Source organism: Kogia breviceps, chromosome 17 (assembly GCF_026419965.1).
Source record: "Kogia breviceps isolate mKogBre1 chromosome 17, mKogBre1 haplotype 1, whole genome shotgun sequence".
NCBI lineage: Eukaryota > Metazoa > Chordata > Mammalia > Artiodactyla > Physeteridae > Kogia > Kogia breviceps.
In genome coordinates, this window is record NC_081326.1 from 12,869,861 (window position 1) to 12,887,034 (window position 17,174).

General features: G+C 39.5%; 1 protein-coding gene across 1 annotated transcript in view; it reads left to right on the plus strand.

Annotated features, from left to right (window-relative positions):
• The window catches only part of C17H8orf34 (chromosome 17 C8orf34 homolog), a 294,894-nt gene that overhangs the window by 41,864 nt on the left and 235,856 nt on the right, over positions 1 to 17,174 (plus strand). The window contains 2 exon segments of the mRNA XM_059042628.2: positions 7,518 to 7,665; positions 16,333 to 16,464. Coding sequence (XP_058898611.2) covers positions 7,518 to 7,665; positions 16,333 to 16,464 — 280 coding nt within the window.

The following is a 17,174-nucleotide window of genomic DNA, read 5'->3' on the forward strand; positions in this document are numbered from 1 at the left end:
ATTCTATCATGCTGAGCCACCCTGTTTTAGTTACACATTATTTATAAATGACAAAAGGCTAAAATAAAGTAATTCTTACTCACCTGAGGGACAGCCTCCTTACTCAACTTTTATGTACATCTACTACTTCCACCATGGATTGATTTATTTTCTTTGAGTCATGCAGTGCTTAACTATTTCTGCTGAGTTTCACCTCTATTGTACTCCTACAGAGATATTTTCAAGACTGTGGAAAGCCCTACCTAACTTCAAAATAGTTGCGTTGATAGACTATATACTGAACAATATAAATTCCTTAACTAAAAGTATTTCCATGTAGTATGCTAATATTTCTCTGGAGACCTTGATGTTTGTGTGGAAATTTAACTACAAGCTTGTACGTTTATAGGAAAACTGTTTCAAAGTGGATATTAAATATTCAATAATTAGATTAAATACTAAATCTACTTTAGCATCTCTAATACAGAGATGTCATCTCTGAATTAGAGGGGTTAAGAGGTATTAGGCAAAATATTCTGTCACTTGTCATCTGCTGGTTAGATTTATTATTTGTCTATATTATTAAAAGCAGAGAGAATTTAGTATCTAAAATTCAGCTCTAAAACTTAGAACGATTATTTTTTAATTGCGGTATTTTCATTATTCTTAATCTTCATTATAAAACTACTCATTTTTTTTTTTTTACTTTCCCTAACTGGATTATATTCTATAATATATAATGAGGTAAATTAGTTGCCTTTTACTGTGTATTACAAATGAGTATCATAACCTAATTTTATATTAAATGATATTTAAGAAGGGCCAAAGAGTCTTTCAAAACAGGGGTGAGAATTTCTTATTCCCTAGGCCTGTATGGTTGTGTTTGGATGCGTGGCTAAGATTGTTTGCATTGGTGGGTTGTTGGTGAGGGGCAGGTGACCTGAAATAAGCAGGGAGTTGTTAACACACACCTTTGTAAAAGTGCAGATATCCTAGTTGGGTTGTGCATCTTATGCAGTCCTTTAATGTCTAGTGAGTGGTGAAATCTAAGGAATATACTTGACACTTGTGCATATCAAACTCAATAACTGATACTTTTAATTATTGCTATTCACATTGCTTCCTTTCCTGTTGAGCTCAGCCCTCCAGTGAAATCTCAGTTCTGATTGGGAATGAGAGAACGTTTAGGGTGGGCCTGGGCATGGTCCTGAGGTGGAGGAAGGTTGATTAACCAGAGGACAGTTTGAGTTCTGTGAACGCAAGAGTCTGTCCCCTTCTCACTTGTGCATGGAAACCTAGATGCTGCATTGGAACCTATTTGTTGCCAAAGCCAAAACCCATAACAGGGCCTAGAGGTGTAATGAAGCAGAAAAAAAAATTTTCCTCCATTCTACTTCTATTTAGAAAAATGGAATGAATGAAAAGGCAAGGATTCTGGTGGGGGTGGAAACCAAGTGGGATTCTATCTGTTGGGAATGCTGACATCAATTTAAAATAAGCCTGTTTCAGAAAAAATAAGCTACTTTGCAGACAACTGATTTTCAGGTGGATAGTCTCTCATTTATTTGTTGACAATTCAGTGCCCCTTAACTACCTATTTATGAAAAACAGGTGGTGGTGGAGAGGGTGAGTGTCTGGAAGGCTGTGATCTCATGCAAATTTTTTATAAGACCTAATTAAAAAGAGTAAATTGAAACATATGCAGATTTAGAATGAATTAATTCAGTTGTCAGATCTTAATGCCAGCTTTGAACTAAAATATTCTACAGATGGTAATGTGCCACGTGCCAGTTAATATTTAAGATAATTATGGTGTTGAGTAAAAAATATATTTGATTGACACCACCTCCATTATTACTATAGTGTAATATCCTGTATATTTATTGATTTAACTAAAAGACTATATGATGAGAAAGTCCTGAGATTTTGGAAATGGTTTTAATTTTGTTTCCTGATAACTTTCTACTGAGGCTAGTACTTACCTCTCAGGAAGTGAAGTAAGAAGTAACTTACTCCCAAGTAAGAAGTTAAGTAAGTAAGTAAATTTTTAGGCAGAATGCCATGCTGTCTGTTTGCTGTGTGACCTGAAGCAAGGGTTCTTAACCTGGAGTCAATGAAACCTTAGCAGGTTAGCCCATGGATGGGTACGCACCCAGGAGTATTATGTGAGATTTGATGTTTGTGTGTATACATGTACTTTTTGGTCTTTTAACCAAGAGATTCCATAGCTTTCATCAGATGAAAAAAATCTATTAAAATGTTTTCTACTGTTGCCTGATTACTCATTCCCTTAACTACTCACACATTATTTAATAATAAATGACTATGGTGAGCTGCCAACTCACTCATGGTTTTGCTTTTATCTAGTGGATGTTAAAATTAAAATGTATTTTGTGACAGTCATTATTGCTATTTAGTTAGCATTCATTCTCCAACTTATTAATTATGGCCATGCTCTATATAGTACAAGGCTATAATACCCTAACTTCCATGTATTCACATGGTGTATAATACAAATTTGCAGCCAGTAATCAATGATTTATGTTCTCTAGATTGCTTTTCAAAATATTTAAAAATAATGTTATCTTCCTATATATTTATGTTTTTAAAATAAATATATTTGAATTGGTGACAAAATTATAATTAATAAAAAAGGAAACATATCAATGCAGGGGCTGTCTCAATATTCATGAAGTTAAAGACTGCAGTTTATAACAAACTGTATTAAGAGAGCATTAATTAGTTTTATAATCAGAAAAAATAAAGCCAATAAAAAGATGCAATGTACATAGTCTATCAAAAACATATGCTATAAAAATATCTAATAAAAATGGTAATAACAGTAGTGGTAATAATAAACATATAAATTTATAAAAATAATATAGAAATATATAAAAGCAATAATAAACTTGAAAATATTAGCTAACACCACCTTTGGGTAGATCCTTAAGGGGGGTTTAGTCAGGAAAACAATAGCAACTCCGTATCTGGGTCATACAGGGTTTAATACAAATAAGTTTGCATGATGGAGAGTTAGAAGGTCGGGGTGCAGAGGCCAGGGAAATGCTGAAGGTCGGGGAGCTGTCTGTCACCAAAGGTGGAGGAGCCCACCCTGAAAATCACCACCTGGATATCCAAAGTAAGTGGTTCTCAGTTCCTTGCCTGGAAACTGCTGCAGTTCTCCAGTACTTTTGTACCATTCCTACAGCTATCCCAGTCTGCAGTGGAGGTTTCCACAAATTTGCTGGGAAGCTGAGGTGACTCCCTCATCTGTCATCACATCTGCTTGCAATCAACTCCAGAGTATAATTTCTTCTTCTTCTCTTACTTTCTAAGCCTTCTATGAATTCCTCACATTGGGATACTGTACTCTAACCCAGATCATATAAAGAAGATTCTGGGAAACAGTTCCCAGCCTTAGAAGAAAATGTTAGGCCATCCAACACAATAGGCTATATATATCCCAAGCACTTTATGAATGCTTTGCAATCATTATCTTATTTAATCCTCCTGGCAACTGTATCATGTAGGTACTATTATCATCCACATTTAGTAGATGAAGTATTGAACGTTAAAGTGATTAAGTTTCTTGCCCAAAGTCATACAGCTACTAAGTAGGAGTGATTTGAAAAAGTGTCCATAGGATTTCAAAGCCTCTGTGTCTAATCGCTGCCTTATCCTGTTTCTTCTTTTGCTTCTCGCTTACATCAGTAATATTACTGATATCAATTAACTATGAGTTAAATCCTCTGTTGAGGACAGCTGCTGTATTTTGTTTGCAACTTGAATGCCCCATCTTTAACTAGCCTTTGAGTGCAAACAGGGTCACATTAAAACTAATACCTTTATTTTATCAATTCCCAAGCCCTTGGCCTAAAATTTCCATAATGCTTTTGTTCCAGGACAGGAGTGCTATTGCCATTTCCATTGTTTCAAGTTATTTATGCCCAAAACCAAGACGTCCCAGGGATCCTTGGCTAAAGGAAAGCTTGAAAACCACCGAAGGAGCAAATGCGGAGGGCAGCCCATACTACAGGCCTGATTCCTGGTTGACAGGCAAGGGTATTAGTAGAAAGCTGCTCAGGCGGGGACCCTCCAAACCTTCTTGCCAAAGTTCAGGGCAGCCTCTGAGCCTAAGGCCTGAGCTCTGGGGAGGGCTCTCGTCATGGAACTGTCAGGAGGGGACCGGGCCCTGGTCCTCCTGGTCCTCCGAGCTGGGAAGCATCCTCATTGGGTCTGAGGCTGAAGTCACTGGTGTGGGCAAGGCAGGAGGGTGGGGTTTCTGGCTCCAGACACGATTCAGTACATACAGGGATACCCTGGCACACTGCAGCCAGCTCCCGGGGCGCTCGGGTCGCCATCCAGAGCGTGGCAGTGTTCCCGAGCTCTGCAGACGGCGTCCCGAGACAAGCCTGGGGCAGCGGCCCAAAAGCCACGTCGGTGTATCTCTCTCGGGGCAGGAAGAGGGTGACACGCCAGGGACCCTTGCTGGGGAGCCTGCTCTCAGGCGCTCGGGCCTGCCGTGCGGCGTTCCCGGAACCCGCCTCTGCGCCGGAGCCCGCGCCCCAGAGTGCGCCTGCGCGGGGCCGACATCCGGCCGAGCGGGCAGCGTCGGCGGAGCGCGTTGTTGCTGCGCCGGCTGGCGTCCGCGCGGACGACGGGTGGCTCAGTAGGGGAAAGCCGGATGCAGCGTCGCTCTGTTGGTCAGGCTCTGACACCCAGGAGTTCCATGGCACAACTCTTACGCTCAGGGTAAGAATAGTAAATGAGCCCCGCTTTCCCTCCCCGGAAGCACAGAACATTCCCTAATGGCGTTCGGCCTCTATCCCCGACATTGGCCCGCTCTTCTGGAATACTCTTTAACTTATGGTGGCCGGTCCCTGACCACCTTCTTTGGTCGGGTGTCTCTCTTCCACCTGACTTTCAAGGTGCGCGGCTCCTTTCTCCTCTCCTCTATCTGTCGGCCCCTCGGTTCCATCTCTATGTGTCTCAGTCCTAGTGGGGAAAACCAGTCTTTTTATTGCCGGTGTTATCTTTGCAAATCTAAGGATTTAAAATGTTCACGTCTGGGAAAGAGTTTAAGTCCTCAGAATCATTAAAGTCCGAATGCCAGTGGATATACATGGATTGAGTGAGAGGCAGGGTAATTCCTCTTATAAATGCAATAATCTAGAACTAGACTCTTAATCAGCCAACATACCCAATACACCTTATTGCAAACATTAGCTCTTTTCATTTTGTTTATGACGGCTTTTGTCCTGTGTCTTTAATCTCGTATATTCATTCATGGAATATAAGAGTATCCAAAACGAGCTACTAGACAGATGCTATTTAAAAAAAATTAACAGTGACTGCTTGGTCTATTATGACTATATGGTCCGTCTCCTAAAGACAATATAGGGACACTTCAGTTTATTTTAAAAGGAAAAAACCCAGAAACTTTCCATCTAACTTGAAAGTTTAAAAAAAAAAAGTGCATGAGATCTTCAGAGATTTCAGGGTAGAAATTGCTTTAGCTTTAAAGCCCTGTTATCTGACCTAATTTTGCTTTATCAGAGTGCCCAGGCCTTCTGTGACAAGAGTAATCTAGTTGGTCCTTCTATTTATTTTTCTCTCTATTTTTTCATAGCTTTTGTAATGTACAGTTAATTTAAATAGAATATAATGCATCTTTTCTACAGTAGCAAAATCTAAAATGTTTTAAATTATGTTCCACTTCTGTGTAATTGGGTTTTAATTGAACCTTGCATTGCTCTACCATGTAGAGGAATGACCTCTTAAGTTATAACCATAATAGTTGAGACTTTGAATAACAGACGTAAAGAAGACCTTTGCCAACTGGTTGTTTGCTTACCTGTGTTTTAGAATATAAAAATGTCTTAGGTTTGTCTGACAAATATTTTGCTTCACAGTGTGTTCATAGTAGAAATCCTTTCCTCTTTTTAGTTCCAACTTTATGTTCAGGCTGCACGTTTTTGAAATACCTTGAATTATTTTATCCATGTCTCTGAGATCAACTTGGAATCTTGTCATCTATAAAATCCATTTAGCCTCTACTCAGATAAATCCATGTGTTCCTAGACTATTATAAATGTCAACAAACATCCCTGAGACATGACAGCAGTTTCTTGTGTAGGAGTTCAGAAGAGTGTGTTTTGCTGGGCTCAGAAATCTATGGATGCTTTAATTGTTGTTTATTAGGACAATAAGGGATTTTAATTTCTAATATTTACCTGGGGTCAGTAAACCAAATATTCATTCATTCATTCAACACCACCTATGAACTAGGTAGAATCTAGACCCTAAGGAGAGAGTAGAGATCAAACCAGGCCAGTCCTTGGTCTTAGTGCTGTAGTAGGAGGGGAGAAGAGTCAGGCACAAACTGATGAGCAAATATTAAATGAGATGATTCTGGAGAGTGCTAAACACTGCGAAGAAGATAAAGAAGTGATAAAAAGCTTATGAAGATTCGTTAGGGTAAGCTTTTTTAAGAAGACATCATTAGACACTGAATGATGACAAGCCAGCTATCTGAACATCCGGGAAAAGAGCATTCAAGGCAAAGGAAATAGGCCACCAACAAAAAAAGACAATGGGATGGGGAATTTCCAGTATCCCTTCCTTTAGCCGTCCTAATACCTGATACCCAGTGTATCACTAGAACCACTGCCTCTCACAGAATCTGAACTTAAAATGACAACTGACAGACTGGAATTCTGGGCTAAACCCAACATGATGAAATGTGACTGATACGAATCTGAAGCGGTGCACGCAGGTTCACAAAGCCAGTTGCACGGCACAAAGTGGTGTTCAGTTGGCTTGGCAGCTGTTCATCAGAGAACAGGCTGGAGATTCCGACGCACCATAAGCTGGCACTTGCTCTTGCTGTTCCTGACTGGCAAAAACCATGTGTAAATATTAACCCTGAAGCAGAGTTCTCCCCAATTTAAAGCATCATTAGAGCTGTCTAAAAATGGGACTCTCCATTGCTTGACTCATTAAAGAAAAGGAAGACAGAACAAGAACAAGAAAGAATGAATACCTATCAGGGCTTTTGGAAAAAGGAACTTCTGTTGGAGAACCAGTGTAAGACATTTTTTGGTTTCTGTGAAGCTGTGGCTTGTTTCTTTCATTCCAACAACATTTTCTTCATTTAGGGATATTTATATACAGTTAAGAAAGCAAAATGGTATTGGTATATAAGGCATATGGTGAGGTTTACTGAAAAGTTAATATACAATGGCATCTCTCAAAATAGTAATCTGAAATTGAAAACTCTTTTTAGAATACATTTCTAGTATATTTTTGGACAAGTATAATAATAAAAATAAATAGACCTTGGCTTTGGCATGCATTAGCTGTGTAACACAGTGTACTTCTCTGCGCTTCAGTTTCCTCACGGTGAGGACAATAACTTGTGCCTTCCTGAAAAGATTTTTATGAGGATTGAGTTAGTTGTAGGGCTTGGCAGTGATAAGTTATATATACATGTTTGCTGTTATTATTAGATGTAAACATATGCTTTACTTTGCCTTCAGGAATTAATGACCAAGTTAATTACTGAGACACCTGACCAGCCCATCCCATTTCTCATTGGCCATCTTCAGTCTAAACAAGAAAACCGTGGACACCTTCAAAGAACTTTATCTGGATCTGCAGCTCTCTGGGCAGAAAGTGAAACATTAGGTAAATGAAAAATATATTTTACAGTTAATGTTAATACATTTAAACTAAAATTTACGAAAGTCTTCCTCTTTATAATGAGTAAATCTAGCTGGTTACCTAGGGTTTCATGTATTCATCGGAGACTTCATCTGTATGCTAAAATTTGTCAAAAAAAATTCTTGAATTTGAATATATTGTTACGTCTTAGCTTCACAATATGGGCATCTTTGTATTCAATCTGAATAGAAATAAGATTCAGATTTGCATGAAAAGCTTTCATTTCATATGAATTAAAACTAATTATTTTTAAACTTCGTATCTTTTTATGAAGAATTTGAATTAAGTGCTTATGGAGCTCATCTGTGTAGAAAGGTAAACAGTAGATTTCTACAGAGTTACCTTTTTTGTAGCCCAAATGGATAATTACTCTCTGTTTCCCTCAGTTCTAATTTTACCTTATGTAGTAAGTTCAACCTGAGGAAGCCTTAGTCACTCTATTGGGGAACCAGCCTTACCAAGTATGCAATAGCCTTACCTCCCCAGTAAGCACTGGTGATATAATTGGGTAGACGTTGACTTTGATTTTGATTTATAAAATGTGTGTCCGACAGCTTATTTCTTCAACACCCTGGTCTGTTAGTTTGATATTAGTATTTACTTCCAAACCCAAATCCCCACTCTCCCCCGGACCTGTTGCTTGGGTAGTTGACTCCTCACCTGACTCCCATGGTATCTGACTGACAGGATTCCAGATGCTCCCGGCGATAACACCATCGCTTCTCTTCTCTTCATGCTCTGTGGGATCCCGTGAAAGGATTTTGGTTTTCTTTGGCTGTATTCTCACATTGGTGCCTAAAGTGGGTAGGGAATAGGGTATCCTCTGAAGAATGTAGACAACTCTGGTGTTAGTTATGCACACAGAAGTTCTCTGCTGCATACAGGAGACTAGAATATGAGCTTTTGGCATACAAAAGAGGGGACTCTTGCTTTTTCTTGGCCTTACTTTCTTATCTTTAGATTCTTAGTAGGGTGGCTCTTAGGCATAGGCTCTGGTTTGTAGCTGCAAAGAAGGCACCATTCTTCTGAAGGTGGACCAGATAAACATCTATGAGCTCATTGAAGCTCATATGAGCCCATATTTATAAATTATCATATCTGGAGAGACAGTAGTGTATTAAATTCTGTGGCTTTAATCAGCAGACATTTAATATCTTACATTTTTCACAGGTCAGAAGTCTGTGCAGGGTTTAACTAAATCTTCTGTTTAATCTGCAAAGCTGCAAATCAAGGTGTTGGAGACTGGAATAGAATCTGCTTCCAAACTCATTCAGGTTGTTGGCAGAATTAATTTCCTTGCAACAGTATGACTGAGGTCCCTGTTTTCTTGCTGGATCTCAGCCAGGGGCTGCTCTCAGCAAATAGGTACAACCCACAGTTCTTTGCCACATGACTCTTGCATCATGGCAGCTTATTTCTTTAACAAGTAAGAGAATTTCTTTCATTCAAGTTTACTAAGATGGAATCTTATATAATACAGTGTAATCATGGCATTGACATCCCATTACCTTTGCCATATTCTGTTGGTTTGATGCAAGTCAAAGGTCCTGTCTACGCTCAAGGGGAGGGAATTATTTAGGGCATAACATCAAGGGACAGATATCAGGGGGGATCACTTTAGAATTCTGACTAGCCCAAGTACTTAATGACTCGTTGCTTGGAGAGGGAAGGAGATTATTATAACTTCCAGTTTACTAGGGTAGTGGCATAAGTGGTTGTTTAATAAAGCAAGGTGGGAACACAGGACTAAATTTATGAAGACCCATAGTAAGTCCAGTTCCTTTGGATGAATTTGAATTTCTTGTGGGGTATCTTAGTAGATAATTCCAGCAGGCTGTTGGATATGAGTCCAAAACTCTGGGAATGGGTTAAGGCAGGAGTCGCAGGTATGGCATTCAGGACTGTACACGATAAAACCATGTGAGTGGGAGAATGAATTTAGAATAGGAGATGGACTAGGAGAAGGCAAGGGTGAGGTGATATCTTTTGCCTTAAATTCTGCCTGTTTATTAGGAAGTGAGGTTGTTTGCTGAGGGCAAGAGGTTTGGGGATTGAATAGGGGAGATTGAAGTGAATGATATTAATTGTGAAAAGTCACCATGGGGAAGAAAAAAAGAGTTGGCAAAGGAAAATAAAAAAGACTAAAGCAGTTCTGGGGCTTATCTGAAGTTCAAGACATGAATTAATCATGGAAACCATGGGCGAGAGTGTGTTTCTTCCCCACGATGCCCAGAAGTGCTGGGTGGAGGGACAGAAAAGCCTTTTGAGAGACTGATGAGAGCTGTAGTCGTACCCTCGTGAGGATGGAGGGTGGAAGAGCAGTTCTGCGAAGGAGCTGAGGATATTTGTGGGTAAATTGTGCAAGTGATCAAAGCACGTGGTCTGGTATGAGAGGGTAGGGAACAAGGAAACAGTTTAGACATAAAAAGCTAGTCAGAGACCTAAAAACCTTTGAGAGGCCTGTGTAAGGGGAGGTGTGGTGAAAACATGGAAGATTGAGGAGGACAGGGAAATTGTGATATTTGGGATCAAGACTTTTGAGGTGGAATGATTCCAGATGATGAGAGCATCCTGTGGGTGGCCTGAGTTTGGGGGTGTCTGATGTCCAGGGAAGTGAAGCTCTTCAGAGTCGAGGAGGACAGTGAAGTATGAGGTTCAGTGCATGGTTTGTGTAAGGATTAAGAGGTCACCAGGGCTTCATTCTTGCTATTAAAAGGTCAAGGGTGACGGTGCCAGTGTCTCGAGTAGGGCTGCGGCAGTAATCAGGAGCAGAAAGATGCAGTGATGAAGAGGGGTGAGCAGTATAGACAGGCAGCACTTACCACAAGAGAGGAGAAACTTTCGGCTTAATGTGGATGGACCAGAAAAACGCAGTCTGTGGCAGGTGACACGTGGGGGAATGAACACCCTCCATTCCAGGGAACTGCAGAGGAGGGAGTGCCCTTGTGGAAAGAATGAGTGGCTCTTCTGACTTGAAGGAGGGGATTTGAAGTTAGAGAGGTGTTTGTTTACTGAGGAACGTATGCCCCAGAAGGTGAAGAGGAAAGATTTTAGAGGGACGGGTATGGCAGGAAGGAGAAGGAAAGCATAGACTAATTCTTGGATGTGAATATTAACTGATGAAGTTATAATTCAGGTGACAGTAAATAATGCCAGTTTAAACTGTAACTGTAATTTTGAATTATTTCTTTTGGTGCTTTTTCTCATTAGTTAGAAAATGTCTTGGGCTTCCCTGGTGGCGCAGTGGTTGAGAGTCCGCCTGCCGATGCAGGGGACATGGGTTCGTGCCCCGGTCTGGGAGGATCCCACGTGCCGCGGAGCGGCTGGGCCCGTGAGCCACGGCCACTGAGCCTGCGTGTCCGGAGCCTGTGCTCCGCAATGGGAGAGGCCACAACAAGAGGCCCACATACTGCAAAAAAAAAAAAAAAGAAAGAAAGAAAGAAAGAAAATGTCTCAATCGTCAAAATATATAGGTCAGTACTTTTTGAATGTATCTGAAGTTGCCCTCTTTTTGCTTTTAAATGTATCCAGCATCTTGGGACATAACATCGTCTCAGAAGTCTGTCATTTAAAGTCTAGGAGAAAATTGAAAGCAAACTTGTTTTTACTCATTTTTCGATATTCTGTTATTAAATACTTATGGGATTTGTTTTTTCTTTATTTCTGATATTCCAGAGTTTTACTGGGACTACATCTAGATGTTTGTCTTTTTTCTTTAATTTTTCATTTTATTCAGTGAATCCTTTCAATTAGCAAACCCAGGTCTTCAGCCTAGAACAGTTTTCTTCTTGTGTGCTTAGTTAGTGTTTCTGTTGTGTTTTGATTTCTTCTTCAAGAAAATCAACTATGTATAAATTGAGTTTACTTTATTGATAACTTCTAGGGAGGTTTGTCAAGCATGTTCTCTGTGTCACTGATTCAGTTTTCTGTAGTATTGGTTTTCCTTTCTGGCTTTGTACACAAATTTAAATGTTGGTACGTATTGCATTTTAGCTTCCTGTCAGTGTTTCCGTATCTTCTTTAATTTCTCTTAGCAGTTATATTTTTATCTCTTTTCTCATTTCTTTTTGCTTCACAGAGTCTATTTTCTTTTATTTTTATTAAGAAGATAAAATAGCCACATTCTAAAATTTAAAGGTTTTTTCGTAGTAAATCTTTGCCCAAACTGTGAATTTCCTCTGTACTTTGCATAATGTATTTTTGTTTTTTATATTGAATCTTCCTTCTTAAAATGATATATATTTTCTGTTTGTTTGAATTTAAATGAGTGTTTTGTCTAGTTTCAGGTTTGTCAATAAATAGTGTAGGTAGACTCTTCTTTTTTGTTAGCTCACCATATAGTTTGGAACCGTTTAGGTAGTTTTCAAAAATCTGGAGGAGGCAGGTGAAATCATGGTTGCTACTAAAATTTCCAGTATCAGTTAAATCCCGTAGGTCTCTGCTAGACTGACAAGTGACTTTCTGTCTCTCATCTCTTTTTTTTTTTTTTTTTTTTTGCGGTACGCAGGCCTCTCACTGTTGTGGCCTCTCCCATTGCGGAGCACAGGCTCCGGATGCGCAGGTTCAGAGGCCATGGCTTACGGGCCCAGCCGCTCCATGGCATGTGGGATATTCCCGGACCGGGGCACAAACCCGTGTCCCCTGCGTTGACAGGCGGTCTTTCAACCACTGCGCCACCGGGGAAGCCATCTCATCTCTTTTTAACTGACTAAAAAGAACAATATCATTGCTGGAATATTTAAATTAATGTGGATTTTTTTTTTTTTCTTTCCAATAGTGGAGAATTGAAAAAGCCACAAAATCCAATATATCATTGTTTCTGGCTCCTTTTAGTTTTCTTTGTATCATGAGATGCTATGTTTTGTGTCCATGATTCTTTATTCTTTTAACTATGTTGCACTAGACGAAAGTACGGTTCTAGTTTGTATGTAAAATGACAAATTCTGATAGATTGTGAAACAATATAAGGAGATGAATCTGAGGTAGGGGCAAGCACTGTGGATGTCTAGAAATTTTTCAGTCTCTTTCTGATATTTTTGTCTTAATTCTATCTATGGAAATACTTCTTGGGTTCTGGCAGAATATAGACCAAAATTTCTGTTCCTAGTGTTTTAGAATATTTATGCCTCTTTTGGTATTTAATGGAATGTTGGAAGTAGAAAAATTGGATAACAGCTCATTAAGTACAAACTTAACATGAAAATTTGAGGAATCCCTATAATATGTCATGATGTCTACTTGGTATTTATAAGTGGGTAGTCAGAGAAAGATTTATGAGTCATCCATAGAGCTGGGATGATTGGAAGCTGTTTAAATTTAAACAGGAAGGCAGAAGGAAACTAAGGAATGTCATACAGATGCAAGATAGTTAAGGAAGCATGAATAAGACAGAGAAGGAACAGTTAGATAGGTGATATGGGGATGAGGAGAATGTAATGCCCTGAGAATAAGAGAAGAAAAAATTCCACAATGTAAGTCTGTCTAAAAATATGGAATGCAAAGAAGTTAAGAGAGATGAACTCCTGGAAAGATCATTGTGGCGAGCATTGCCCTCTGAGGAAGGCACAGTTAAGACCCTCATAAGCCTCAGGGCCCGACTGTACTCTCCTTGGTCTGCATCCTGGACTTTATGGGATGAACGTAAAAAGGGAGATGGCCTTTGGCCAAATCGCTCCAGGGACCTGCTCAGTTACTGGGAGTCCCTGGTTGTTCCCTAAAGCTAGGAAAAGCAACCCCGGAGGGGAAATTGGTGCCTTTGAGGGAGAAGCCCAGAAGCCAATGAACCAGCTGATGCCGATAAGGCATGACTAAGCCGAGAAGCCAATCAGCGAGCTGGTGCCTATAAGGCGTGACTAAGCAAATTCCCTGCTTTAGGAGTGTATATATACGGCTACGCTTTGTTGTTAAACTTGCCTTGCACCCATCAGTTGTCTGTGCCCTTCTGATCCCGTACCTTGGTGCGTTCAGTTCCCTACCCCCTCTCGTCGATTGTTGCTGCACTTTGAGGACCCGCCGCGGCTGGCGGCAAGTGGCGCCTGCACAGGGACCTGACAAGAGCGACATCTGAATCTCGGTAGGTGAATCCCCGGAGTGAGGAGTGAAAGTGTGGCCACATAGTAAAGTTGATAGTAACTCGGGGCAATAGTCAGAAGTAAAAAAATATGGGACAAAAAGTATCCAAGAAGTGACCTGAAATCACTGATCAAGAGAAGGAGTTGTCCACCAGTGCTTTCCAGGCTTTCACAGCTGGAAATTATGATGTCTGTCTGCAACATCTTGCCTGCCTACAAGATATAAACAAAGACGATTATAAAATAATTTTGAATACGGCAGTAGCTGAGTTTTTCAAAAGTAACCAGACAACAACAGATAGTTTAAGACAGGCACTTAACCAACTGAAGAATCAGGTACACTCGGCTGTTGAAGAAATGGATGGACTAGATGATCCTGAAAACAGTATGTTGTATTACAATCAAGCAGTCATCCTGTATCGTGTCCGACAGTATACAGAAGCCATATCCGTTGGTGAAAAACTTTATCAGTTCATAGAACCTTTTGAAGAAAAATTTGCCCAAGCAGTGTGTTTTTTGTTCGTAGACCTGTATATATTAACCTACCAAGCTGAGAAAGCTTTACATCTTCTTGCTGTTCTAGAAAAAATGATTTCACAGGGCAACAATAACAAAAATGGAAAGAATGTGACTGGTAAAGATACTATCTTTGTGTTGAAATATATGTAGGAGGACAAGGGACTTTACTGGCCGGCCATAGTTTAAAGGTAGTTAAAGCTGTTACAAGTTTGAAGTTTCCCTCCTTTTTTCCTTCTGATTTTCCCCAATCTGATTTTGAATTCTCACATCTGGTGCACCTTAAATTATAATAATGGTACCATTCTAATTTCTTCAGTTTCTGTTACTGATAATAGTTTGGTTTTTTATAAGCATTGGGATTTTGGGAAGTTTGCATTGTCTTATTCTTATCAACCAGTTATTACTTGTGTTACACCCTCATATGCCTTGCTAATAGGAGATTTACAGATTGAGTTTACTTCTGGTTCCTTAGGATATAATATAACTTGTCAGGATTGTATTTTTAGTACTTGCATTCTGCCTATGAAAGGAACTTTTTCTGTTATGATGTTAAAACAACCTTCCTATATAATGCTGCCTGTAAATATTTCTGAACCATGGTATCATAGTACTAGCATACAAGCTTGGCTAGAATTATCTGAAGCTTTAAAAAAAAAAAGACCTAAACGATTCATTGGAATAAGTGTATGGACTGATGGACACATTAGTTTGAACATACAAAATCTTAATGCGGAAATACAAGCAATTCAAGAAGCTCATCTACAAGAAGAGGGGCCCCAACAATTAATTCAAGGACTCTTGGATCAGCTTCAATGGTTAAATCCAATGCATTTGGTTTCAAAATGGACTCACAGGATTGATTACTGTGGGGTCATGTGTATTGTTGATGTTAATTGCATTACCTTGTTTATTACGCTTTATTGTTGGCCGTCTCGCTGCTCTTCGTCAGGAGGTGTATGGGTTGAAATTGCATTATCAAGCTTTAAAAAATAAAAGAGGGGGGAATGTGGTGAGCATTGCCCTCTGAGGAAGGCACCATTAAGACCCTCATAAGCCTCAGGGCCCGATTGTACTCTCCTTGGTATGCATCCTGGACTTTATGGGATGAACGTAAAAAGGGAGATGGCCTTTGGCCAAATCGCTCCAGGGACCTGCTCAGTTACTGGGAGTCCCTGGTTGTTCCCTAAAGCTAGGAAAAGCAACCCCGGAGGGGAAATTGGTGCCTTTGAGGGAGAAGCCGAGAAGCCAATTAACCAGCTGATGCCAATAAGGCGTGACTAAGCCGAGAAGCCAATCAGCGAGCTGATGCCGATAAGGCGTGACTAAGCAAATTCCCTGCTTTAGGGGTATATATACGGCTACGCTTTGTTGTTAAACTTGCCTTGCACCCATCAGTTGTCTGTGCTCTTCTGATCCCGTACCTTGGTGCGTTCAGTTCCCTACCCCCTCTCGTCGATTGTTGCTGCACTTTGAGGACCCGCCGCGGCTGGCGGCAGATCATTTCATTTGGAAGTTGGTAGGACGCTGGCCACCTTTGAAGGGGAACTACAGCTTTCAGTAAAGGTGGTTGAACTACTCTTTCTTGAACAGAATAGTGGAAAAAATGAGGGATACTATGGAGGAAGTGTAGGTGAGCACCAGTGGTTTTATGTGCCACAGTGAATACAGATAAGGTAGCATCAAATGAGTAAAATGTACTTAAACATGTAGCTGTTTTTATTTACAACAGAATACAAGGCTTTATTCCATGACACCCATTTATAGAGTGTTATTTTAAGTAATCTGTGCCTTAAAAAGACTTTCGAATAATTTCACAGTTTAACATGATCTTAATCATATTAATATATAAGCTAATTCATATCAAATTCAAAACTCAAATTTACAGCAGAAATAAAGCAAGTAATACTTTGGGACATTTGCATTATTTTGATATGAGGTGACGTAGCTTTTACCAGGTATATCTAATTACTTCATGTATTTAGTTTTTGACCAATCATGAAATCACTACTATTTTTATATGTATTTTATTTTGTTTTAACAGAACATAAAGGAACAAGAAGGGAATTCAGAAACTATGATAAACCCTGGCAGTTAAATGCAAAGAAGCCTAAAAAGTCAAAAAGCGACCTTGCTGTGTCTCATATTTCTCCACCATCACCAGAATCAAAATCATGTAAGGAAGTTTGTCATTCAGATATTACTTAATGTATGTAAGTGTGTGTTAGTAAAATGAAGAAAAGGTAAGAATTGAAGCCAAATTTTTTATCTGATATTCTGGCTATTCTAATGAATTTCACATTTGTTTCAGCATTAACATTGAGCTTTATTTGTATATAACTACTTACTCATATTCTCAAGCATATGTAATTGATTTAGATCTTTTTGAGTATAATATTCTTTTAAGAATGTAAACTGCGTGGAGCAGGTCCCTTGCGCCTCATGAATAGTTGCAGTGTTTTATCACATTCAGAGCAATACCAACCCTACATTTAATAAAGGACATAAAAACAAATTAAATATTTGAGAGGGAAAGCAAAGAAGATTTCTGTTCAAAACATTTAACAAAATTAAAAAATATCCTTCACCCAGGATCTGTCAGAAGCCCTACCCATTTATTAATGAAGCTTGTATATTTATTCTCTCCCACGATAAGTACCCCTTCTCTCTCAATGCCTCTCCTCCTTTCCCACTGCCTTTCTAGCCACGAAGTTTTTCCAGTGCTCTGTTACCACCACGTACGCATAAACATGTCATGTAGCTTAAGATCCTGTAACAAGTCAGTTATTCTTGGAAGACGAGAGCTTGAAAGCTGTTCTTACACATCAGTTTCTTGTGGTTGTTACAGGGTGAGATGTTTGATTTTAATTTAAACAGGAAAAGGAA